The sequence below is a fragment of the Petaurus breviceps genome, unplaced genomic scaffold, assembly GCF_028583685.1.
Source record: "Petaurus breviceps papuanus isolate PSGF00001 unplaced genomic scaffold, PetGlider_PUasm1.0 90750, whole genome shotgun sequence".
Taxonomy (NCBI): Eukaryota; Metazoa; Chordata; class Mammalia; order Diprotodontia; family Petauridae; genus Petaurus; species Petaurus breviceps.
Window position 1 is genome coordinate 11,468,410 of NW_027187335.1, and position 27,175 is coordinate 11,495,584.

The 27,175-nt window shown below is 40.4% G+C and overlaps 1 protein-coding gene across 9 annotated transcripts in view; it reads left to right on the forward strand.

The window, feature by feature from the left end:
* Window positions 1-27,175, forward strand: part of BRCA1 (BRCA1 DNA repair associated) — a 107,293-nt gene that overhangs the window by 39,410 nt on the left and 40,708 nt on the right. For 8 of the 9 annotated variants that reach the window (XM_069067580.1, XM_069067576.1, XM_069067575.1 and 5 more), the window contains 7 exons: window positions 748-4,188; window positions 4,718-4,806; window positions 10,952-11,123; window positions 15,914-16,031; window positions 18,880-19,073; window positions 20,440-20,744; window positions 23,152-23,239. In XM_069067580.1, the coding sequence (XP_068923681.1) occupies window positions 748-4,188; window positions 4,718-4,806; window positions 10,952-11,123; window positions 15,914-16,031; window positions 18,880-19,073; window positions 20,440-20,744; window positions 23,152-23,239 (4,407 nt within the window). The remainder of the gene's footprint in view (window positions 1-747; window positions 4,189-4,717; window positions 4,807-10,951; window positions 11,124-15,913; window positions 16,032-18,879; window positions 19,074-20,439; window positions 20,745-23,151; window positions 23,240-27,175) is intronic. The other variant, XM_069067583.1, reaches the window with a different exon arrangement.

The following is a 27,175-nucleotide window of genomic DNA, read 5'->3' on the forward strand; positions in this document are numbered from 1 at the left end:
GAGTCCTTAGCAGAAAGTCCTTAGCAGTTCTAACTCAAAAAGGGCTTCGCGCTGCCACTGCCTCTGCTGCTGCCGCCGTCACCACCACCTCCAGCCACCGAAGGAACGCTAGCTTGGCTTCCGCTTCCTCTTGCTCCGCCCCTTCCTGCTACATCAGCAAGTCCAACGGGGCATGGAAGATCTTTAAATCCCATAACCCTTACAGGTGGGTCTGTGTTAAACTCTTATAATCAGAGTTTTGGCAGCCCAAGAACATATCTCCTACCTATAATTTTGTTTCTATGAAAATTACTGCTCTTACTATCATGTTTATTAATATACTGTTGCCATTCATTTTATATTGTGGTATTTGTCATTTCTCTTTTGTTCTGAGTTTTTTTTAATGTGTGGAGCATGGTTCAGTAGATGGAGCATAACCTCGGGTGGATGGGGCTTAACCACTTAAGTTTTAGTAAGCTTTTAGAGGCTGTGGCCAGGGGAGCAGTACAGTTTAGGAATAAGGAAATTCGGGGATTAAATTTTAACAATTTTTAAATGAAAGGAAGGAGAATCTTAATAAATAGAGAACAAATAAATACATAAACAAACTTAATTATACATATTGTAGACAATTCCATTATACTTATTAATCTTTCTAAGTCATTTTCCATGAAGATAGCCACTTACATAGTTTTTATAGTTCTATTAAAATATATTTTAAGTGAAGCACAAGCCTATAAGTGCTTTGTTATTTTTGTATTTTTTCAGCTGAGTATGAGTTACCTGAGGGGACCATAAAGAGCCTGCAACAGCATCAACCTAACACCAGAGATGCACATGTCATCGAGGAGAATGCTACTGAGGGACATCCAGAGGAGTATCCAGGTGTTTCTTCCTCAAACTTGAACATGGAGTTGTGTGGCACAGACACTACTGTCAGCTCATTACTTCCTGAAACCACCAGTTTATTGCCCAGCATAGACAGAATAAATGTAGAAAAGGTTGAACTCTGTAATAAAAGCAAACAACCTGGCTCAGCAAGGAACCAACAGAGCAGTCTGGGTGAAAGTAAGGAAATATGTAGCGCTGGGAAGACCCCAGGTTCCCATGAGCAGCATGAACAGAATGCCCATCATGTATGTGAGAGGAAAGAGCTAGAGGAGAAGTCACAGCACGCTGAGAGCCCCAGAGGGAATCCTCAGAACTGCCTGTCTGGAACCAAACTGAAAAGCAGTATTCAGAAAGTTAATGAGTGGTTATCCGGAAGTAATGACATTTTAGCCTCTGATAACTCCTGTGGTAAGAGCCATGAGCAGAATGCAGAGATGCCTAGCGCCTTAGAAGATGGGCATCCCGATACCACAGATGGAAATTCTAGCTTTTCTGAGAAGACTGACCTAGTAGCTGACACCACTGATGATCCCTGGCTACACGTGCCTGAAAGAAGCTGTCCCAGGCCAGCAGAAAACAATAATATCAAAGATAAAATATTTGGAAAAACCTATTGGAGAAGATCAAGTCACCCCAATTTGAATCGTATAACTGAAAAAAACTCGTCTGCTGAAGCTGTTGCTCCTGATTCTTTAATTCCTCCAAAGCCTCCCCAAGAAATCAAGTCAAAGTGTAAAAGAAAGACCATATCTGACCTGCAGCCTGAGGATTTCATCAGGAAGACAGACGTTCTAGTTGTTCACAAAACCCCAGAAAGGAAAAATCATGCTGTTGACCAAATTCTTGAAAAGAAGCAAAATGAGCAAGTGATGAACATGACCGACAGTCATCCTGAACAGAAAGCACTAGATGGTCACATAGGGGAAGTGAAAGATGCTCAGACATCAGAACTGTTCTCTGCGGAGAAAGAATCTACTTTCAGACCTGGAACAGAGCCTGCAGCTGGCAGCACAAACCACAGGGAACCTGAATTAAATGGCAGAGATGCCAAAATGACAAAAAAAGACAGACTGAGGAAGAAGCCTTCAGCCCGAATCATCTGTGCTCTTGAGCTTGTAGCTGATAGAAACCCAAGCTCTTCTAATGAGACTGAACTACAGATCGATAGCTATCCCAGCAGTGAAGAGATAAGGAAAGGAAATAATTCTGAACAGAAGCAAATCAGACGCAGCAGAAGGCTTCAGCTGCTGTCAGAAGAAATTGCAGTTGGAGTCAAGAAGGCCCTTAAGCCAGATGACCAAGCAGAAGAAAATTGTGTCAGTGAAGTTTTCCCAGAACTAAAAATAGGAAATGTGCCTGCCTGTGCTGACAGTCTAACTACTGATAAGGATCAAGTGTTAGCTAGTTGTAGTTTCACAGAAGAAGGAGACAAAAGGAGCCTGGAAGCAATCCCAAGCAGCAAAAACCAAGACAAAGATCTGGCGTTAAGTGGAAGGGAGGGGTTGCAAGGTGAAAGAGCCCAAGGAAGCCTGGAGGCTTTGGAGGTTCCTGATACTGATTGGGACACTCAGGACAGTACTTCATTGTTTCCAGCTGATAATCCCCAAAATTCAAAAGCAGGACCCAGTCCTCACAGAAGAGGAATGAATGAAGTAATGGAAACCCCCAAGGAACTCTTAGATGGTTGTTCATCCAAAAACACTGAAAGTGGCGAAGAAGATCTGGGGAACCTGATGAGACTAGAAGTTAAAAATGCCTCCAAGACAACCTCAGAAATGGAGGATAGTGAACTAGACACCCAGTATTTACAAAATACCTTCAAACGTTCAAAGCGCCAGTCATTTGCTCTGTGTTCCAGCCCAAGGCAGGAATGTATGAAACCCTGTGCTGTCCCTGGGAATGGAAGTCAGCAGAGACTAGGTAACATCACAGATTGTAGGGGCCAGGAAAAAGAAAAGCAGGGGAACAGAGAATCACACAAGTCCGTTGGACCGAAGTCTGCAGTCATGAGCTTAGCTTCTGCTTGTCATACAGAGGAGAGGAAGCCAGGTGATTATGCCAAATGTAGCACCACAGGAGTCTCCAGGCTTTGTCGCATAGCTCTATTACATGGTGGCAATGACTGTGACCACATGGCTGGAAACAACCAGGGCAATTCACAAGTGCTTGATCAAAAACAGTCAGTTTCTCCAGCAAGGTCATCTTCTAGTGAAACTATATATACAAAAAACCTCCTGGAGGAAAGGCTCAATGAACCGACCACATGCCCTGAAACAGCGATGGGAAATGAAAGCTTAGCCCAAAGCAGCTTAAGTCCAGTAAGCCAGAGTAATAGCAGAGAATATATTTCTAAAGCAACTGACTTAAATAGATTTATCAGCATAGGCTCTAGTGGAGAAGGCAGTCAGGCAGAAAAAGGTGAAAACAAAGAATCTGAATTAAATACACCACCCAAATTAAAGCTTGTGCATCCCCAAGCCTGTCAACAAAGCTTTCCTCAGGATAATTGCAAAGAGCCTAAAGGAAAAGGGGAGAGAGGAAATAGAAAATTAGCCCAGGCCATCAGTACAGATTCATCTCCATGTTTAAAACAAACTAAAGAGAGTACACATTCTTCTCAGGTTTGGTCTGAGACTCCCGACTTGTTGTACAGTGATGGCGAAATAAAAGAAAATACTAGCTTTACTGAAAGTGACATCAAAGAGCAATCTGCTATTTTTGGAAAAATTGGTCCAAATTTTCAGGTAAGACAGTCTAGAAAAAGCCATAGTCCCCTAGCCCATAGAAATCCTAGTTTGACTTGGAAATCCCAAAGACAGGCCCGGAAACTGGAGTCCTCAGAAGAAGAGGATGTGTCCAGTGAAGAGGTAGAACTTCCAAGCTTTCAAGAATTAATATTTGGCAAAGCAGCAAGTACACCCTCTCAACCCACCCAAAATAAAACTATTGCCATAGACCTTTCAGCAGACAAGACAGAAGAGAATCCAGCCTTCCTAAACAGAAATGGTATGAGTGCTAACAGTCTTCCAATATCATCTAGGGAAGCATCCCAGGATGATAATTCCAGCCAAGATTCTGAATGTTCTGGTAGCTTATTTTCTTCACACTCTAATTCAATAGAAGACTTAACTGGAAAAGCAAATGGCAAGGATTCTGCCTTGGTGTTCGGTTCTTCCAAACAAGGGAGAAGTCAGCCCAGGACCCAAGAAATCCAGAATGGCAGTGAGGTGCTCAAGGTTCCCCAAGAGGAGGGAGAAAGGGAAACTGACCTAGATGAAGACTATCACCGCAAGGACCAGGGTGTGGATTCAAATTTAGGTATTGGCCCCAGGCTTTTGTGTTTGCTGAAGTCTAGTTTATTCCACTGACCTAAATGTTTGTTTTCCATGACTTTGAATAAGTGTGTTTAAAGAGAGATGAAAATTTATGTCTCCACTTTAAACTTTCAGCCTGTTTTCTCCTAAGGCAATTTTCCTTCTGACCGAAATTTTGAATGAATGAACGAATGGAGTTAAAAAGGATGGATCTCTGAATGAGATGTAGTAGAATTTCTTGAGATTGTGATTTATTTTTCTAAAAGGATCTTTTAGGTGCCTGCCTTAGGTTCTCAAAAGAAAATGGGGCTCAGTGGAAAGAAATAACTGTTTAGTAAAGGCAACCACCTTTTTTAATATTTAGTTTTAAATGTAATTCTAACTGGTTTCCTTGTACAAAATTAAAATTCCATAATAATATTTATTTCTCCCCCCCCAAAAAAAATTGGGAAACTTAAAAATCATTGTGTTTTACTGTGTTACCTCATTTTATAATTTACATCTATTTGCTTTTTTCAAAAAAATCATTTAAGGTGAATCTGCATCTGGGTATGACAGTGAAACAAGCCATCCTGGAGACATTTCACAGCTATCCTTTCAGAGTGATATTTTAACCACTCAGGTATGAAAACTGATATGTGTATCTATGGGGGGCGGGGGGGTGTGCGTGCGTGTATGTGCGCGCGCGTACACAGATGTATCTTTATCATTCACCTATATAATATATGTCACACATTTCACATGTACATATTGTTTATACTTTACTTGAGAAACCTGAGGGCTGCCACAATAAGTTGGATTAAATTTCAGGTCCAGAAACCCAAAAAAAATAGCCCTTTAATACTCTTCTACCCTAATATCTCATTTTTGTATAATCTTGGGTTCTCAAAGTTTATGCCAGAAGTATAAACTCAGTCTGGTACAGTTGGGTTTGAAAGACTTCACATACAAGCCTGATGACAGACCATATGTCTGTCTTTCAATGTCTAGCCCTACCTGAGACTGTGAAACATATCATCAGAGGTTTGGCTACTGTGAGATGATTTTTTCCTAGCCAGAGCAGCTTATGTAAACCATCTTTTAAAACAGGGGTTATTAACCCTGAGGTCTATGAACTTGTTTCTTTAAAAATGTTTTGATAACTGTATTTTGATATATTTTGTTTCCATTGTAATTCTACGTATTTGATTTTATGCACTTAAAAAATCTGAGGACTCCCTAAGCTATACCAGACTGACAAAGGGACCACACCTCCCTCCCCCACACACACACGATTAAAAATTTCTGTTCTAAAGTATGGAAGAGGTTTTGGGGTTCCCCCCCTCCCATAGAACCTGCTAGTGCCATAGCAGACACTTTGTTCATTCATTAAGCATTAATTGTTGTCATTGTCCTTTGTAGTGGATTGTGTGGTATTCTGTCACAGATTGATTTAACAGACATTTGTTAAGCATCTAATATGTGGGAGGCATTCTGCCAGATGACACAAAGAAATAACCAAGAAGTTGTTCAGGTCATAGAGACAAAAAGCACACTATCATGACCTTTAAGGAGCTTATCTCCTGCTGGGACAGATAGAAAATGGTTCCCACTTAAATAGAACTCCGAAATAAAATGTGATAACATCAAAGAATAGAGACCCCGATCAGGCTCCAAGGAAATATGAGGACAGAGATAACTCTTTGGGGAGGGGGGGAGAAGGGGAGGAATCAGGGAAGGTTCCCCACCGGAGATGGTGCTCGAGCCCACCCCTTCTCCCCAAGGCTGAGGCATAGCCTGGGAAGCACTGGAAAGTTTTACTTATTCTCTCCTTTGTTCAAACACATATATAAAGGCATCGATTAGCTCACCATACGAAACTGGAACCTGTGTGGTTTTCTTCCTGTTTGTAAGCATCTTACCTTTCAATTTTTAAAATATTCACTGACCTTTCTGTCAGGACCTGTGTTTTTCTCTTGTTTTGTAGGCATTTGCAGTTGTTGGTTTATTTTTTTGTTTTTTGTTTTTTTCAAATAACCAGTGATCTGTCCTGAAAATATTTGGCATAGGTAGTATTGAAGAATCTCTCTTATCATTTAAAAGGGATGAATGCTCCCAAATTTTGAAGTAGAGTAGCCTGCTGGAGAATAATAATTATAACTAACCTTTTTTATAAGTGTTCTGTAAAGTTTGCAATATACTTTATGTACCTGAACTCATTTGATCATGACAACAATTCTGTGAGATTGGGTATGATAAACATTATTATTATTGCCCTTTTATAAATAAGAAAACTAAGGGTCAGAGAGTTTATTTAAAGACTTCACAGTCACACCGCTAGTCACCAGGGAGGTCGGATTCAAACCTTCACCTTCCTGACACTGAGCACAGCAGTCTTTCACTGTGACTTTCTGCCTCTCAAAGAAAACACCCTGGGTGTGGTACATTTTATCATTGATGAGACCAGATTCACTAAATGAATTACCTACGGCATTTGTTCCCCCATTCCTAAAAGAAGACTCATTCCTCCCACCTCCTACATCTCTTTTGAGATTTTTTTTCTTCACACCCTAAGCCCCTGGTTGCCTGCGGTAAATAAGAAGCAAAAATCAAATGGGAACTAGTTCTTTTCCTTTCATAATTCTTTGCATTGCGAGACCGAGCAGGGATTAAGGAGAGAGTACTATCTTTCCTCGCTGTTTTTTCAGCCCTAGAATTCTTTCCTTGATAGGCCTAAGTACAGTAGCAATAGTGTACTGTATTATTAAGCATTCAGTGAGTCTCTTCTAGTCCAGAAACAAATAAAGCTTTAGGATTAATGTGGGACACTTGAAGTTCAAGGTATGCTCGTTATGATTCTTAGAATCTACTGTTGAATTTGTTCATTATTTTGATCCTGGAAAAGTGGTTCCCTCTCTTTGTTCCAGTGTTATCCCAAGTCATGCTGGGAGGAGTTATAGAACTTAATGTCTTTGATGCCAAGCTTAAATGTAGGAAGAAAACCTATTATGCTAGTTTCCATTATGATGGGAGGCATAGCCACCCCAATGAAATCACTGGTATTTGAAGTAGTGGAATATTTGGCTCGATTTTATCTTCCCAAATCCTTACTCTGCTGCAAGGACTGTGAGAGAGGTCTTATCACCCTCAGTTTATTTTTTTTTTCAAATTTTTAATTGTTATCTGTTCTCCTATTACCTTCACTTCCCAAAATATGTTCATCTTTCCTCTCCTATCCCGCAAGCCATTCCTTATAACAAAAGAATATAGAAAAAACAATTCAGCAAAACTAACCAACACATCAACCACATCTGAGAATATATAATGGTCCATATCCATGATCTCCCACCCCTGAAAAAAAAGAGAGAGAATAGAAAAAAAAAAGTCTTCTGTTCATTTTCTGTGGAAAGGAAGTTTCCCGAAGCCTAGGGCCTATTGGACTACAGAGGACGTTTGTATGGCTTCTGCCTATTTTGTACCTGAGCTGAGATCAGGTACAAAGCATTCTCCCCATTTATGCAGGATTGCCATGGTGACTAGACAGATGAAGAGACCTGTGGGGCCTTTCCTTTCTCTCTGATTCATGATTCTTTCTGGATCTGGGGATCTTGGAAAAGGATGCTTTCACCATCACAGAAGAATATTGTATTTCTTATATTCTGAAATTGGAAACTCGAAGGGGCTAATTTCTGATCCTGTCATACTTACATGCTATTTGTCACCCTGAATAAGTATCCTCACCCCATTATTTGCTCCAGTTTCTGTTGTTGGAGATTATATTCCTGGTCTTATTCTTGGAAATGTATAGGTATTAATTTAAGAGATGTTTTTGTTTTTTAATTTTGGGGCTTGTTTGATTTTTTTTAAAGTGTTACAGTAAACATTTGTCCCTAAAACCTGATATCAGAGATTACAGATTAGCATAATGTGTTTTAGCACAAATAGACTAAGAGGTTAAATAGGATTGTAGAGAAGACAATTCGCCAAAACTTTTATTGTGTACCTACTACTTATGGAGTAGGGTAGATGTTGGGGATGATATAGAATTTAAATGTCATGGTCCTTGCCTTTTTAGTGCTTATAACTTATTATGGACCATTTGTAGTTATAAATAACCATAGTACAATTTAATTCATTAATTGGAAGTAGGAAGATAGGCATTTTCAGCACAAGAAACAACATAAATAAAGGCACTGAGGCAGGAATGTATAGGACACATATGGAGATGGCAACTTGTCTGTTTTGATTGAAACATTTCTAAGAATCCCTAGATCATGCCATCCCCACTCCAGACTTCAGCCCAACCTCCTTCTTGCTAGAAACTTGTATTCTGTTCCTGGAACCACTCAGGGCTTGCAAGGTGTCCAGAGCCAGACCTTTACCTTACTTCCTAGCCATGTCTAGACAGTGTTGCTTGCACATCCCTTCCCTCCTGCTTTCCAACCCCTCTTTATATGTTGTCTCACCTCCATGGTAATGTCAGCTCCTTGGGGCAGGGACTGTCTTGTTCATTTGTATTCTCAGCACTTAAAATTGTGATGGGCACATAATAAATGTTTAATGAATGCTTTATCTATCTAACCATCTAAACAGAGTCAGATGAGAGTAGTATTGAATTAAGATAGACAAAGTAGGGGGGTGGCTAGGTGGTGCAGTGAATAGAGCACTGGCCCTGGAGTCAGGAGGACCTGAGTTCATCTGGCCTCAGACACTTCACACTTACTAGCCATGTGACCTTGGGCAAGTCACAACCCCAATTGCCCTGCCTTCCCCCCCTCCAAAAAGCAAAAAAAAAAAAAAAAAGATAGATGAAGAAGAGGCACTAGATTGGAGAGGGTCTTGAATGCCAGGCAGGGAAATTTGAATCTTCCTGGTAGTCAGTAAAGAGCCAATGAGCAGAGAAATAATATAGCCAGATGCGTTTATAAGGAAGATGTCTGGCAGCAATGGAAATCAATGGCATATCTAAGCTATTCCCTGGTTAACTAGGGCCTTAACTACATCCCAGCATCACAGATCTGAGATCTCTATCACATGACTGGCCAAACCCCAACAGGATGCCTACTTGCTGTCCAGGCAGAAAGCAGTACTTTGAACATTTAATTAGTAAAAATGGAAGGATCCCTGTACCCTCACCCCTCAGAGTACAATTATAGTCATCTTTCTCTTGCTATTTCTTCTGCCTTCCTAAGCTGCTTGTTAGCTACATAGAAGCAGGACATGGTAATCATGCGATATAGCAACCAGAATAGAATTCTGGAAGCATTAATCAGAAGCCTTTTTATTGTAGCATAGCAGGGGTTACTGAGGAAAAACCTTGCCCATTTTCTGATCATGGATGTAAGGACAAGCAAGCTCCACATGGTGGCAGTGCTGTTGCTACAAAAGTCCTTGGCAGCAGTGCAATCTCAGTGTGGCATTAGAAACCTTTGTCAAGCTCAGAATACATTTTCCACTCATAAAAAACCTCCTGCTAAAGCTCTGAATTCAATGTGGCAGGAGGAGGTACATGGCCTGTTTTTAGGGAAAGGCAAAGATATTTTCAAGAATTACAAGAAGTAAGACATAAGAGAAACAATTCTTCTTCCCAGATTTTTGCAGCCAGTTATTGAAGTTCCTGATGCACTTGAAGAAATGTCTATTTTGGAAGGTCCTTACTTCAGTTTGAGTCTAGGAATGACCTCTTAACCCTTTGCCTTCCAAAACCCATGTCTCAGTTGGCCCTTTCTTAAAATAAAGTCATGAGTGGACTTGTAAACTGAGAAAAAAACATAAATATAATAATGATAGGTGATATTTATAGAGCCGGTTAAGGTTTGCAGAATGTTTTACATGTTATCTTATTTGAAATTCATAGCAGTTGCGGGGGAGAGCCCTATAGGTATTATCTCCATTTTACAGTTGAGGAAACTGAGACTCAAGAGAAATTAAGTTAATCATCCCTGGTCTCACAGGTAGTAAACATTGGAAGTGAGGTTCAAACCCAGTATTCTTTCCAGTCTTAAGAGGCCGCACCTGTGGCCTCATTAGGTGAATGTCCTTATATTCAGAACAATGACTGTTCTTTCCCATTTATATATATATATATATATATATATATATTTTTTTTTTTTTGTAGTCTTTCTATAGGAACCCACTAGCCTATTAATATTTCTTTCATCCTTTTCTGCAGTGATCTTCTGAGCACCTCATTAGCATTAGCTCCTTATTCCTTCTGACTGAAGCCAAAGTCAGGGAATACTAGAGCTAGAAGCAAATTCTCTAAGTCAATTTCAGTCTCCTAGCAAGATTAAGGACCTCTAAGGAGCCTTTTTAAAGTGTTTAATTGCCTTGATAATTGGCAACTTTTTTATTGCCTAACCTAAATCTTCTCTGTGCTAACAGAACAAAATTAATCTTTCCTATATCTTTAAAATATATGTTGAACAAAAACAAAATCTTTATAAAGTATAAAATCAAGTTAATTGAATATCTTAGAAGTATTAAATTTCTCAAGGTTTTTTGTTGTTGTTTTTTTCTTTTCCCATGAACTTTAAACCAAAATAACCACCTTATGACAGGTCATTGATTTTGCAGTTTCCCTCCCCATTTCTACTTAGAACAATTTCATGGGCATACCTTATGTGAATCTGGTTAGATTATAGGTGTTTGATCAGATTTAGTCATTCAATACTGGGCAATTTGTGTTCTCTTCATGAAATATGTCCTTGTAATTAACTTTAACACCGGCATTTTTCCACTTTGAGAGAAACATAATCTTCTGACACAGGATCATTTCTTTGTTGTAGCAAAGGGACACCATGCAAGACAACCTGAAAAAACTCCAACAGGAAATGGCCGTCTTAGAGGCTGTCTTGGAACAACATAGTAGTCAGACCTCCAATAGGCCTGCTTCTCAGGAATCTGGACTATGCCCTTCCACGGACCAGCCAGACTTGAAACAAACCAAATCAGAAAAAGGTAAATACATTTTTGTCAGCAGACATCTACTGAGCCATTTGGTACCTGGCCCTTTGTAAGGTGTGATGGGAAATTTAGAGCATAAAAATGAAAGAAGTTATTTGCCTTCAAAAGGCTTACCAGAGAGGAACCAAGAGAAAAGATCATCCAGGAACACCAAGAGAGGAAAAAATCATCTTGTCTTTGTATGGCTAGAAATCTAAGGAGGGAGACAGAGCACCTGCAAAAAAATGGCATAGCGCTTGTGAAGCAGTATGCAGTGTTATCCTGTATTAGCACATTCTCATCTGAGCACTATGCTCCGAGGAGGGGACTCTAATGACAGGAGAGAGGCAGCTAGGAAAGGTAAGGAGACCTGAAACCATTCACATGAAACGTGAAAGGAGCTGGGATTGCTTAGTCTGCTAAAGACAAGACTCTGGCATTATGTGACAACTGTCTTCACATGTGGAAGAGGGATTACGTTTTCCCCTGTAAGATAGAACATACTGTAGGGCAGCTGGGTGGTACAGTGGATCTGTCCAGGAACCTGGAGTCAGGAAGACCAGAGTTCAAATCCAGCCTCAGACACTAACTGGCCAAGTGACCCTGTTCAATTCACTTAACCTTTGTCTGCCTCAGTTTCCTGGTCTATATAATGGAGATAACAGTAAGACCTCCCTTCCAGGGTTGATGTGAGGATCAAATGAGATAATATTTGTAAAGCACACTTAGAACAGTACCTGATATATAATAGGTACTATATAAATATTAGTGATTTTTATTGTCATCCCTATTATTATAATTATTATTTTTGCTAGAGATAATAAGTGGAAGTTAGAGACAGGAAAACTGATTTTGACTTGCTGTACTTTTTTAATAATTGAAGCTATCCAGCTACAAAATGGACAGCCTTATAAGTTTGTAAGCTCACTATTGCTGAAGGTGTTAAGGTAGGGGCAAGATAACTATTTAGGGAGGGTTGTTTAGAGCCGTGATATCAGACTCAAACAGAAACAGACCCCAGTGGTGGCATGTTGACTTAGAAAACTACAAATTAGCATTATCTGTGTTGTGTGATATTTTTATTTATTTTGTTCAATATTTCCTAATTATGTTTTAATCTGGTTTATGCCTCACTTCAGATTGCAGGCTGCCTGTGAGTTCGACACCTCTTGAGGGTTTTGTGCAATGTATAAAGGCAGACAAGGCATCTCAAGTCCCTTCCAACTCTGAAATTCCATAATTCTGTTCCTTTAACATTAGGAAGAGAGGAGAAACTCTGCAAAGTAACAGGTTTTAGATATTAGACTGAAAGATGCACAGTGTTTATGAGGTATGGCTTGCTCCTTAATATATTGAGATCTGTAGTATATGGCAAAGTATTTTAAGTCAGGGTCTTCCTGTATTGATGGGCCAAATTAATTAAAATGTAACCCAAGTACATGAGTGTTCAAGAAATACAGTCTGAAAAGTGGAACAGAGTCAAATGGAGCTATTCATGGGGCAGTCTTGAGCTGAGTCTTAAAATATGATCCTGGGGATAATTTGCACCTGTATATTGACATAAATAAGTGGATGGAGGAATGTTAGATTTTAACTGGGGGAAAAAACCAGGAAAGGTGAGAATTTAGTTCAACAAAATGTGTAGAGGACAAGTACAAAGCTTGAAGGTGTGTGCCCAAAGAAGTTTTTTCCTTCGAGGGGAGAGGGGATGCTAGGCTATTGAGCTAGCTGCCACTTGTGGTCTTTGTACTTCTGTGCCCAACTCCTCCCAAGATATCCCAAAGTTCTTTTCACTGCCCTCTCCATGTAGATCTGCCAAACTAACTAGGGATACACATTTTCTTCTCCAAAGTGTTCATCATTTTTCTTCTCATATACTGTTATTCCTTTAAGAGGTGTTGGGACTTTATTTTCTCCCTTTGGGCCTTTCTAGGAACCCAAGGCCATTAGCTATTCAAACCCAAGGCCCTAGTTCGTCCTCGATGTATTTTTGTGTTCAGAGGGAACAGTAGCTCATGCATAAGAAGCTGGGAACTCTGTTGCTATGGCAGTGGTTCCAAATGTATTTCCTTAAATGCATTCTTTGTAACTGTATCTCTATTTAGTTCATCTCCCAAATAATGAAGCCCAAAGTCCTGTCACGATCCCCAGCACAATGCTTCTCTTTGGGGCGCTTTCACTGTCACCAGTCTAAATACTGACTAGACTTTTAAAATCCAAGTGTGCAAGAAATAAAATGTTATTGTCTGATTTTGAATATCTGCATAATATGCCATCTCATCTAGTTTCTGTGTGTTCCTGGAGGTCTGCAGAAAAACAGTTTCCTTTGTGCCTGTATTTCTTAAGTGTTTGTGGTTTCAACTGAATGCCAACTCCAGTTATGAGCTCTCCCCTCCCCCCTTAAGTTCATGTGAGCCTAACTGACATTCAGCCAAGTATCACACTCAGTAGGAAAGACGGACTTGTTTTCCTCAGTGTAAGTCCTAGAAAGCCACACCCTCAGCTCCCTTTTTAGGGGTGCTCCTAAGGATGACCATAGCACTTTTTTCCTTTCTCTTGAAATCAAATTATCTTTAACACAGAAGTGTTTGCTAGCTTTTACCCTGGGGGGGGTATCCCCAGGTGTGAGACACATACTGGCGTGTCAAAAGTGTGTATGTGTACACATGTATATGTATACACATACATATATAATGCAAGTAAGAATTTAAACTGCATATATGTGTAAACTATATGTCTACAGTTAAATTCTGACTTTGTCATATATATATGACATATGTATATGTCTGTATATAGATATATAGAGATATAGATGTAGTTTAAATTCTGCCTCGCTACCCAGGTGACCTTGGGCAGATACCTACGTTTTTTCTGGGCCTCGATTCTTCCTCTTTAATATTTAAAGTGAGGAGGTTGAACCTAGAGCACCTTTAAGGCCCCTTCCAGCTCTAAATCTATAAACTTAAAGAATGGAAAGAGATCTGGAACTTAGAGTTTTGAGTCTCTGCTCTCCTGCTAACTAGCCAGGTGAATTTCTTCATCTTTAAACCTCTCTGAGCTTCATTTTCCTCATCTGTAAAATGGGTATAACAGTCCTTGCACAGCCCATCTTACAGAATTGTTGGAGGGGGAAATGAAGCAAGACTTAGGTCAATTTGGCAACCATGCAGCTTATCACTATCTTCTGCTTATCTTTAGAAGCTCCTGTCTGGCCCAGGTCCCCTATATCAGAAGGCCCGTGGCTGGAGGAGAACCTCTGGGCCCTCCTAGATTGCTGTGATAGTGCTCAAGGTCACCAATCTGGCCCCTTCAGCCTTCCCACAAGGCTGCACTGTCGAGCTCTACTTCTAGAAGGAGACAGAGGATTGAGGCCAAAAGATCACAGAAAAACCTGGTGGTGTGTCCTTGAGGTACCACTGTGTGGTTGCCTCATAACTTAGATTAGCTTTTGTTCTTTCTCTGTGGCTTGAAGCCCATTGTAATGAAAAGAGTAATTCATAAGCTAAATGTTCCGGTTATGTAATGACTTGTTAATAGCTGGGCTTCTGGTTTTCATGAGATTTTACTTTCTTTCCTTTCCAGTGAGTAATTACTTCGATTTCATATAGGTCCTTGGGAGGCTACACGTTATTCCATCAAATACCATCCTGTATTTCGAGGAAAATGACAACTATGTTGAAAGGCTTTCTATACCCAGCTGAAAGAAAAAAATGTGCTGGTTCATCCTTGGGTGCAGCCTGTTGTGAACAGCTGCTGACTCTAGTCAGGGCTCTTCTTGTCTTCTTGTCTTCTCCTGAGACACTCACACACCCAAAGAAACCAAGCTGCCAGGGGAACTATAAGAAATGTATTAGAGAATTAGCTCAAGAAATCAATGACTGTTTTCTTCCATGCTACACAGTATCTTTAAAACAATTTAATTTATAAAACCTCTGTTTGCATTTTCCTGTTAAAATATATATGGGCTTCTGCCTTCCTAATATAAGTATAAAATTTTATTTTAATCATTAGTGGTTTGCTAATAGATATGGAGGAAATGTTTGTGATATTTATGTTTTTCATTTTTGCTTTGTAAGTATTTGTGCCATTTAAGTCATTTCTTAGAAGCCAGTAGCATATTCATTTTTTTTCAGAATTCATAAATAAAAAGTATATCCTAACATGCCAGAACTTTGCCTTAGGCCTGTTTTGTATTTGTCTTTTTTTTTTATCCTTAGTTCCATTACTTCAGGGTTCCTTGTATTTTTAAATAATTGAACAACTAAAATGAAATGTCACTGTTTCTTTCCTCCGATCCTCTATCCTAACCCACCCACAATTCCTTCCCAACCCATATTCTTTATAATTATGAAGGACGGGAAGGAGTAAGAATGGTAAGGGTGATATTGTTATATTTTTATCAAAGTAACTATTTCTCCTCTTTTACTCTGGCATGATTGCTGCATCTTTTGTCAAGTCACTAACCAAAAACACTTCCCTAATCTCATATCTTCCTCACTGGGCAAAGACAAAGATGAGTTAAGTAGCTATGGCTCAGCTGGTTGTCTTCACTTAGCAGCTTCAGCCCAAGCCTATTATGGTTATTTTTTAATCGTTCTCCATTTGGTGTTAGTATCTGTGTGTTGCATCACTCGTTAATGTTTATAAACTTTAATTTTCTCCTGATACGCTTGTTTAGGAACTGATTTCATTGTCACAGGCTGCTACTTTTAAAAAAATCAATGTTTTCACCTGAATTATCACCAGCAAGAACAAGGCTAGAAGCAAATTGTTTTGTTGTGTTTTCTTTTCATTTCCATTTGAAGGAGCAGAGAAAACTGTTGAACATCACAAAAGCCAAAATGCACAAAGCCTTTCAATAGACAATTCCGAAGCATTTTCAGAGGATTCCAGCAGTAAAAATGAAGGACCAGGAGTTGAAGGGTAAAAGCATTTTGTTTGAGAGAGAGAAATGCTGTGATTTCTTAATTCTTTGTCTTATAGTGAGCATTTGTTATTTTTCTCCATAGATTCTCTGGATTTATGTATGTAGACTTATATAGCTTCTTGTTCCTTTGTGATAGCCATCTAATTTAATCACCTATAGGCTTTTAATCTTGTTTTTGCTTTAGTTTTAAGCAATACAAACCACTGTGCAGGAAGGAATATTAAACTGTACCTGAGGGCATGGGCCAGATGTAGTTGGATGACCTGTCCTTTTTCTAGAATAGAATAAAGTAAAATAGCGCTAAAATTTTGAACAATGCTGGAATTTGGTAGCGGGAATTTGTGACAAGGCTCCCCACAAAAATCAGCCCACATCCTACCTGTAGTTCCTGTTTTCCAGAAATAAGTTTAGATGCTGACTTCCCTTGATTCATGTCAACAAATATTCATTAAGCATCTCCTATGGTACTAGGTCCCAGGGATATGAAAATGGAAAAAGAAATAGTCTTTGCCCTCAAGGAGCTTAAAGTCTAATGGAAGAGGGGATAGGGGGTGAACACTGATGGATGATGCAGTGTGTACTGTATAGAAGTGCAGTGTGAGAATGGGATTAAGGTAAAGGAGAGATCTTATCCCAAGGGTTCTAGAAAAATTGGGGGAAGAAAGTGAGGAAACAGATAGAGAGCTGAGCCAGTAGTCAAGAAAACCTGAGTTCAAATCTAGTCTCAGATATTTACTGTGTGACCCTGGGCAAGTCACTTAACCTCTCGGTTTGCCTCAGTTTCTTCAACTGTATCATGGGAATAATAATAGCACCTACCTCCTAGGGTTGTTGTGAGGATCAAATGAGGTAATTTTGATTAAAAAGAGCATTCAGCACATAGTAGGTAGTTTATAAATACATATTTTCCTCCCTTGTGACCTTGGTCTTGAGGAAAGTAAGGTTTTTAAACAGATGTGGAGGGAGTTTATTTCAGTCAGGATAGAGGAAGATGAGATTGGGGCACAGTTTTGTTAGTCCAGCTTGGCATGTGAAGGTAGGGTAGGATAGAATTCGGCTGGAAGGAGAGCTTGGGGCAAAATTGTGGCAGCCTCGAGGGCCACAGCAGGAAGGCATTTGTGGTTTGTCCCAGAGGCAACTGCCAAGGGTTTTCAAGCAGGGGGCGACATGGTTGGACTTGCAGGTTGGGAAGACTATTGAGGCAACTGTGTAAAGGCTGAATTAGCAACAGAGGAGCCAGTTAAAGTAGATGAGAGATGGGAACAAGAACGGTGGCGTTGCAGAGGTAGACATGGAGATGGATGGTACAGCTGGGTTCCACACCACTTGGTGCCTGATTAAATGTGGAAGAGGACTCTGAAGTTTAACCTTGCTGCCTGGAAGATGGGGAGGTAGATGTTACTGCCAACAGATATCAGGAAGCTGGGCGGCCCCTACACATTTTAGAGAGAAGAGGAGCTCAGTTTTGCATTATCATGAGTTTCAGATACCATTGGGACATTTAGGTGGAGATATCCAGCAGGTAGTGAGACATTCAAGAATAAACCTCAGGAGCAAACTTGAAGCTGGATATAGAAATTAGATTGTCCTCTGCATAGGGATGATCATTTCAGCTGAGGGAGAGAATATAGACAAGTCCTAGTGACGATGCTTTGAGGGGGAAATTTCAGAACATCACTTCCAGACCAATGATGATCACGTGCTATGTTTAAACTGTGTAAAACCCATCCACATATATTATCTCATCTTATTTCTATGTCATTCAAAGATAAGACAGATATTATTTCCTCTATACAGAGGGGATAATAAATATAATATTCCCACTGTGTAGAGGGGGTAGAGGCACACAGATTACTCAAGGTTGCACCTAGATGGTGGCAGAGCCAATGATCTCAATTCCTAGTCTTTTTCCATTTGCACTGTACCTGTAATAAGGCGCTCTCCCGTGTGTACAAAGCCAATGCTCCTGGTTGTGGATTTTAGAGTAATGATGGGTTAGCTTTGATCTGGCCACATCCTCTCATCCCTATGACTGATAGCACGCATTTTTAAAGCTAGGGACAGGTTTTATAACCAAGGCACAGAGCAATGCTGTCTGGCCTATGTGGGAACCAAGCCTTATTACCATTGCTTAAACAGTTGAGCTAGCTAGCTAGAGACTAGTTAATACACAAGGACCAAAGGACCTGCTGTTGGAATTAGTAGCCAAAACGTTCCCCAAGATGGTGAAGCACTTTCAGAGTTCTTTTCATTCTTGATTGCCATCCAGTTCTGATTCAGGCCCAAAGGCCTAGAATTGTAGAAAAACCTACTGGTAGGCCCTGCTTCTCCAGCTTACTCTGTCACAGATAGCTGCCATTCTTAGAATGACCTGAGACAAACAAGAGACAGATAGCTGAAATGATGATGTACACTTGGCTGTTGAGTGTGAAGTATAGTTATAGAGAATATTTGGGAGGAGTCATCAGCTCTGTTCTGTGCTCCTGCAAGAGATGATTCCAGCAAAGCCATTTAGATATTAGCTGAGTCTGTGGGATTTGAGTGAGTGACAGTAGCGGTTAATTTGGTGAGACTTACTGACATATTGTTAGGCAGTGAGCCTCAGACTAACCCCCTAAAGGGAGATGTTATGTGTCATCCCTGATGTGTTGGTGTGCAACACAAATCTGGGCATGTTGCTTCCATGCCGACACACCAGCCCTCTTGTTGCCAATCATTCCCCAATACTCTGACATTAATGGCTCTTGCTTGATTCTGCCACAGCTGCTAGAGAGACCAGAGGGAGCTATTATTAGCCTTTTCTGGAGCTGTTCTGATGGTTTTCCCCTCCATCCTTATTTCTAGGTCTTCCCTTTTGGAGTCCCAAATGCTTAATGGATATTGGAGAGAGCCTGGCCATTCTAGGACTCTTCAGAAAGTAAACTCTTCTTCTGAAGAAGGTATTGGTAGGATTGCTGCCCTGAAGGAAAAACTGCAGTGGCAACCTGGGGAACAAAGTATGACGAAGGAGCAGTCTTGTGTGCTGAAACCAAACCTTGGTAATGTGCAGTCTGGTTCTTTCAGGCAGGGGAGGTGCTCTCATTTAATCTCTCATTTACTCCACACCAAGATTCTCTATTTGTCTTTTCTGTCAGTGCAGTTGATTAGCATTCACATGATGGACTTAGCTGTTCAGAATCCTACCGTTTAAGGCCCATGAGAAGAAAGGAAAAGAATTTGTCTGAAAGTCCAGCCCTCTGCTCCCCTGGGTGGGCTCAGCCCCTGATGGGTCAGCAGTCAGGGGGGCTGTACAAATGCCACCACTGGACAGTTAGGCAAGAAAACTGCTGTTAACGAGCCGGATTTGCAGAATCCCGTCCTCCCAGGGGAAAACAGCCAAAAAAGCCAAAGTCACTTCTCTTCTGTGGAGGAAGAGACTAAATGAACTATACATTTTATGTCTTCTAAATCATTTTAATGGAGTACAAGTTTTATGACTTGTAAATCAGAGTTTTAATCAGTCAAAGAAATTTTAAATTCATCCTAAAAAGCACATTAGCACAAAAGGTACAGTTTGGCATAAAAATGCCACATTTGGCCATGTTCATTAGTGTCTTTTTAGGGCTATCATAAATTTCCTGTTTTTATGCTTAATTACTGATGGAGAAGCATTTTCTTAAAAGGTTTTAGAGATGTTCTGTTTTGTTTTTAATTTGGTAATGAGGCCTGATGACTCTAATGCATAGACTAATTGTACTTTGGTGAATAAAAGAGCAAAAAAGAGAAGGCAGCATCCTCTTAACGTAACCTGTCTTCCTAGCCTTTTTTTTCCTACTTTACACAATTAACGATTTACTGTTGAATAGATTAGACCAGAGGTTCTTAACCTTTTTGGTGTCTTGAACCCTTTGGATAGTCCAGTAGAGCCAGTGAACAACTTCTCAGAATGGTGTTTTTCTTTTTTCTTTTTTTTTTAAAGCAATCGGGGTTAAGTAACTTGCTCAAGGTTACACGGCCAGTAATTTCTGGGTGTGGTGCTGAGTATCTGAGGCCGGATTTGATCCAGGTCATCCCGACACTGGAGCCGGTGCTCTTACTCGCTGAGCCACCTGGCCGCCCCTAAGCAATTGGGGTTAAGTAACTTGCTCAAGGTTACACGGCCAGGTGTTTCTGGGTGGGTGCTAAGTGTCTGAGCCCAGGATTCGATCTCCAGGTCTTCTCAACACTGGAGCCGGTGCTCTTACTCTCTGTGCTACCTGGCCGCCCCCAGAATGGTGTTTTTCAATGCATAACATAAAATACATAGGATTACAAAGGAAACCAATTATGTTTTAATACAGTTCTCAGAAAACAAACAAAACAAGTACACAAACTCCTGGTTATAATGACCCCCTGGATAAGATTTTTTTTTTCTTTCTTCTTTAGAAACAGCCCCTGAGTCAGAATTTGGAATCAAAGTGTACCCTGAGAACCCCAAATGTAGCCCCCAGGAAAATAAGGATACCACCCTAAGAGATGTTCCCAACCTGCCCACCTCAACTTCTGCACTGAGGTCATTCCAGCTTCAGACTGAAGAAAATACCCACACTTCTGCTCCGAATGCTCCTGCTTGCAGTGTAAGGGGGCAGCTGGAGAAGGAGGCCTCTACCTCAGAGAGGGTCAAAAAAGGAGGAGGACCAGGCTGCCTCAGAATGTCCCTTGTGGCATCAGGTTTGACTCCCAAAGAACATGTGAGTGTGACTGTGTATCTGACCAGGTGTTTTGCATCTTCTCTAGTCACTGTGCCCTTACATTCTTCTCACCGTGCATTATCGTGGGACCTTCATAAAGGGTAGCCTTTGTTGGGAGGGTCCTGGGAAGCCAACCACAGGTCCATACAATGTCATTTCCATTGTTGATTTCTGAAGAATTGCCACTAGGCAGCTTCGTTTTCCTGATGCTTGCTTCTATGTTCATTATTTGACAAGTTACTTTTTCAAACGCTAGCAAAAAGCAGCTAGACTTCATATGGATGTGATCCAGGGCTATTAAAAGTTATTTAGTTGGGCTTTTTTTTTTAAACCTTTTTATCTTAAACAGAAAATAGGTGTATCTCTCCTCTCTCCAGGTGGTAGTTTTTTTTCTCTCCACATTTAAGTGTACTTGGTGCTCCCCAACATAAATTGACTGAATCAAGCCTAGTTCCAAACATAGTGCCAGACAGTGGCATTTGTCCAATGTTTATTTGTCTTTCCTCTGCCTTGTAACACAGTCATTCAGCAGCCTGCCCTGTCATTTCTGCCCTGCAACACCCTCTGCCATTAGGAATTTGGCCTCTCTTCCAGCTTATCTTGCCAAAGGCAAGAACGGTTTCCTGTTGTGGAAAAATACCCACCAAAATATTAAGGATGCAGTTAACTTGTTTCTGCTTGGCCTAGGGATGAAATTCAGACACACACAGTGTATTTACCTGCCCTATAACTTAGCATAGTTGGTATCACTCCATATAATTAAAAGAACTTAGTAAATATTTCTTTATACCCCTGACAGCTACCAAGTGTCAGATGGGCTTTAGGGATAAGCAATATTTATTGCAAACCGAATGAAGATACTCAGTAATTCTTTCCTGTCTCTCCTAATAGCCCTTCCCTAGGGTAAGATCCATCTCTAATTCTAACCTTTCTAGAAGTAGCCAGTGACTCAGCATACAGCTTTGTATGTGGCTAGAAAGCCCTGCTTTAGAACTGGCTTCAACCCTAGGAGCAATTATAAATTAAGCAGCAGGCTATTGTCTTTGTGATGACTTTCTTACCATCTAACATCAGACTATCTTTAAGTGTACACAACAAAGCATTTGTTTTGAAAGCCTATACCTGGACATTTGTGTTTATTTAGGCCTCAGTCACTTTCCCACCCTGCCCAACATTCATTGTTTAAATACCAGAGTTTTCCTTTGCTTTAAGAGTCCAGCATTTCAGACGTTTTTTAAGACTTTATAATTTTTCTTACCAATGGCAGCTCTGAGCTGCAGATCAGTGTACAAGTGGCTTGGGTACATGCTGTCTTTAAAAAAGAAAAGAAGAAAACTTTTAAGCACTATTCATACTTGCTGAAGTGTGGCAAATTTATGATGAAGCAGCTGACTGTATTACACATGATTAATTCTGAAGCTCACATTAAAATGATCTTTTCAGCAGTTACTGCTCTAACTGAATACTTTCATGGCAGGGATTTCAGCAAATAATCAGTTCAGAATTGCTAATGATGCTGGCAGAGGGCTGTGGTAAAGGGGAGGAGGACATCCACAACCTTTGAAAGCCAGCCTTTCTTTGAGCCCTGAGGCAATGTGGATGATCTGACAGCACTGAGGAAGGTAACCTCCTCAGTTAGAAGGAAGTCTCCTTTTCAGAAGGAAGTCTCAGTGGTAGTATCATCCAGTGCATAAATGGTAGCATTTGTGGCATTGGCCAGTAAATAATGGTGCTTAAAGAACAGTTATTTACCGAACAGGAGTTAACCAGTTGTGCCAACTGTGCTTTAAATGGAACTGGTTAATTTCTTAAACTGCCTATTTTTTGTCTTTTGTGTGCTTGATGGAGAACAACGGGAAGGTGCTACTTTTCTTTGGAAAAAGGATGAGATTCTTCTCTCAGTCTTTTTCTTTAAATGTATTGGAACTGATGGCTATGACACCAACCTTTAGCATCGTTGTGACTTTAATATTTTGTAACCATCACAGGTATGGATCTTGGTTTCATGCCAGACATAACTATTGCACATCTTTTCTGTGAAGGTGGCATTTCTTGCAGCTCATAAATTACAGACTGATAAATCTGAATTATAGTACAGTGGAGTGTCACCATACAAAGAAACTGTCTTAGCAAGTGATTTCTGCTATTTAAAGGCAAAAATCAGTACCATTTTGAAATCTTAGTTGTGTTTTCCATGTCTCCTGACATGGAATACTTCAGAATTTCTTCCTCTAAGTTGCACTTTTTATTAAATTGAGGTTTATTTTAGTACTCCAGCTATGTTAGAAAGCAAATCTTTTTATCCCTTAACTGATGTGAATTCAAAGCCAGGATTTCTAATACTCAAAGCTGTCTAACATTACATTGGAGGCAATTTGATGTAATTCAGTGTTTTGCTTGCTTTCAGACGCTAGTGCAGAAGTTTGCCAGGAAAACCCAGAGCATTCTATCTAATCAAATTACTGAAGGGACCACTCATGTCATAATGAAAACAGGTATACCAAGGGCTTTGTGAACTGACAAAACATGTTAACTTTCTTCCAGGTGAGAAGTATCTGTCCTGGAATTCAATGGGAAAGAATAAAAACAGTTGATGAAGTCTTAAAAAGTCAAAATTCATTTTTTCTGCTCTAGGAAACAGTTCCTCAGGACTTGAAATTCAGGTTCATTGGCTACTTATGACTCAGTTCCATTGAACTTATTAAACAGACGTTTGTTATCATGAAAACTTTCACAATAAATGTAGATTTTAAATGCTCCTCTTCTCAAATAGTTTGCTATAAAGATCCTAGATTCAAGCTGCTCTCTTGAATACTTTATCAGTTTTGATAAACTGAGGGGCAAATCCTACTCTTTTAATAGCTGACAGATTATAATTTTATTTAAAAAGTAATTCTATTAGCTTTCCTACCAGATAAAATTATTAGGTTGGTTTCAGAAACTGGAAAGATAAACCAGTGACAGAACAGAATTTTAAAAGTTAGTTTTTGGTATCTTGAAAATGATCAAATCTTGAAGATGGCAGAGTAGAAGCAGGACCTCCCCACGGCTATGGCTTCCACCTTCCCCAATCTATGTAAAAGGACTCTAAACAAACTTTGGAGCTACAAAACCCACAAAATGACACAGAGAAGCTAACCTTCCGCTGAGGACAGCCCGGCAGGAATCAGCCAGCCCAGCGCTCTGGGAGCTGAGCCCAGGCCCCCATGGAGGTTTTAGCAGCCCTAGAGCAGGCCTGACCAGCCACCGGCTGGAGGGACACCAGATCACCAGCTACTGTGGCCATTTCCAGATTTATCAACACATAGATGCGAAGGACAAAGTGAGAGGTCAGTGCAGTGTGGACTTTGGGAACAGTAGTTGGGAGAGCTTCAGCTTTTGCCCCCAGGCCGAGAAGCCACTGAGCCGCCAGGCACAGCCAGCTCCATGTGGCAGCTTCAGCTCCTGGCCTGCAGAGTGTAGGGGGACCAAGCGACCAGTCTAAGGGATCATCGCTCTTGTTTTAACCTGCTTGTATCTGGATTGTGGTCTAGGATGAAGGTCCTGGGGTGTGTGACCAGCTTGCCAGAGCATGTAAAGGCTTCAGAGAAGGCACCCAACTAATATCTCTGGCAGCTGAGAAAACCCCAGTGTTTGGGACTAAAGCTCCCCTGTCTGATGGTAGAGTCCTACTGTGGCAAAAAGCCCAGGGGTCAAGTGACTGAGGGGCAACATGACCACACAAAGGAAGCAAAACAAACAGAAGATTCCAACATTAGACTCCTATTTTGGGGACAAAAAGGAGCAAAGCATGGAACAGGAAGAAGACAGTGAAGTCAGAACTCCTGTACCAAAAGCTTCAAAGGAAAATACAAGCTGGTTATAGGCCATAGAGGACCTTTAGAAGCAGATAAGAGAAGTGGAGGAAAAATTGGGAAGAGAAATAAGAACGATGCAAGAAAATTATGAACTGAGAGTCAATAGCCTGACTGAGGAAAATCACACCTTAAAAAACAGACTGACTCAATTGGCAAAAGATGCTCAAAAAGGCAATGAGGAGAAGAATGCCTTAAAAAGCCAAATTTGCCAGATGGAAAAAGAATCTCAAAAGCTCAATGAGGAGAATTGTTCCCTCGGATTTAGATTGAAGCAAAGGGAAGCTAGTGACTTTAAGAGAAATCAAGGTGATGTTAAAACAGATCCAAACAAATGAAAGAAGGCAGTGTGAAATATCTCATAGGAAAAACCACTGACCCGGAAAATAGATCCAGGAGAGATAATTTAAAAATTATTGGACTACCTGAAAGCCATGATCAGGGAAAGAACCTAGAAATCTCCTCCAGGAAATTTGCCCTGATGTTTTAGAACCAGAAGGCAAAATAGAGGTTGAAAGAATCCACCGATCACCTCCTGAAAAGATTCCCAAAAGAAAACTCCTAGGAATATTATAGCCAGGTTCTGGAATTCCCAGATCAAGGAGAAAATATTACAAGCAGCCAGGAAGAAACAATTTGAATATTGTGGAAACACAATCAGGATAACACAGTATCTGGCAGCTTCTACACTGAGGGATCTAAGGGCCTGGAATAGGATATTCCGGAGGGCAGAGGAGCTGGGATTAAAACCAAGAATCACCTACCCAGCAAAACTGAGTATCATGTTTCAGGGGAAAATATGATCATTCAGTGGAATAGAGGACTTTCAAGCATTCTTTTTTTTTTTTTTTAAAGCAATTGGGGTTAAGTAACTTGCTCAAGGTTACGTGGCCAGTTATTTTGTGTGGGTGCTAATATCTGAGGCCAGAACCGATCCTGGGTCTCCCAACTCTGGGACCGGCACTCTTACTCACTGCGCCACCTGGCTGCCCCTACTTTTAAGCATTCTTAATGAAAAAACCAGAGTTGAATAGAAAATTTTACATCCAGATACAAAGAAACAAGAGAAGCTTGAGAAGGTAAACAGGGAAAAGAAATCATAAGCCACTGATCAAAGTTTAACTATTAACATTCCTACATGGAAAAACAATAATTGTAATTGATGAAGCTTTTCTCAGTATGAAAACAGTTGAAGGGAACAGAAATATATATATATATATATCAGAGGGTATATGGGTGTATCAATACATGTGTGAATGTGTGTATATATATGCTTACAGGTATACATAGAGGGCACAGGACCAATTTAATAGGAAGGGATGATACTTAAAAGGGGAAATTAAGAGGTGAGAGAGGAATATAATGAGAGGAGATGGAGAGAGACAGAATGGGGTAAACTACCTCATAAAGAAGAGGCAAGGGTAGAAGGGTTACACTGAAGGGGAAGAATAGGAAAGCAAAAGGGAACTGGTCAACCTTATTCTCACTGAATTTGGCTCAGGGAGGGAATGAAATACACACTAAATAGAGTATCACCCTACAGGAGAGTAGGGGGAAGAGGATGAGAGGGGGAATGATGGAAGGGAGGGCAGGCTTGGGGGGAGGGAAGTTGGAAGCACTCACTTTTGAAAAGGGATGGGATCAAAGTAGAGAATAGAACAAGTGGGTGGTGGGATAGGAGGGAGGGAAATATAGTCAGTCTTTTACAATATATCTACTATGTTAATGTTTTACATTAGCTACACATGTACAATCTATACTGAAATGCTTATCTTCCCAGTAAGGGTGGGTGACAAAGGAGGAAGGGAATGAATCTGGAATTCAAAGTTTTAAAATCAAATGTTTAAAATTATATATACATATATACTATTATTAATACTATCTTACATGTAGTTGGGAAAGAAGATATACAGGCACTGGGACATAGAGATCCACCATGCCCTACTTGAAAAGTCTAAGGGGGTATGAGAGAAGATATGGGAGAGAGCAGATTAGAGGAGAGGATATCCTGTGGGACTGCTATTCTGGGGTGGTGGGTGGGAGAAAAATGGGAAGAAAATTTCTAACTCAAAATATGGTAGAAATTAATGATGTAAATCAGAAGTTAATAAAGCATTTGAAAAATGAAAAAAAAAATGATCAAATCTCAGCTCTGCCACTTCATCCACATGTGATGTTAGACATGTCGTTGACCTCTGGACTAGCTGGCCTCCAAAGTGCCTTCTTAGAGGGTGGTACCAAGATGGCAGAGTAAAAGCAGGAACTTGCTTGAGCTCCCACTTTGACCATCTCCAATACCTGTAAAAAATTACTCTAAACAAAGTTCCTTCCTATCCTGGATCTCTGGTCCTATGAACTTGATAGAAGGTAGAGACATATGATCATGAAACCATGTGTTAGTGTCTCTCAAGGAGGCCAAGCAGCACTGTCCAGTTTTCAAACAGCTACTGCACTAGAATGGCTGTGTTTGAAGTTCATTATTCCAACAACTTTATCAGCAGTTAAATAAGAAACTTTACAAACTAGAAGTGTGATGAATTTTATGAAGAGGGGCTGTTGTTGATGATGGCTTGTCTG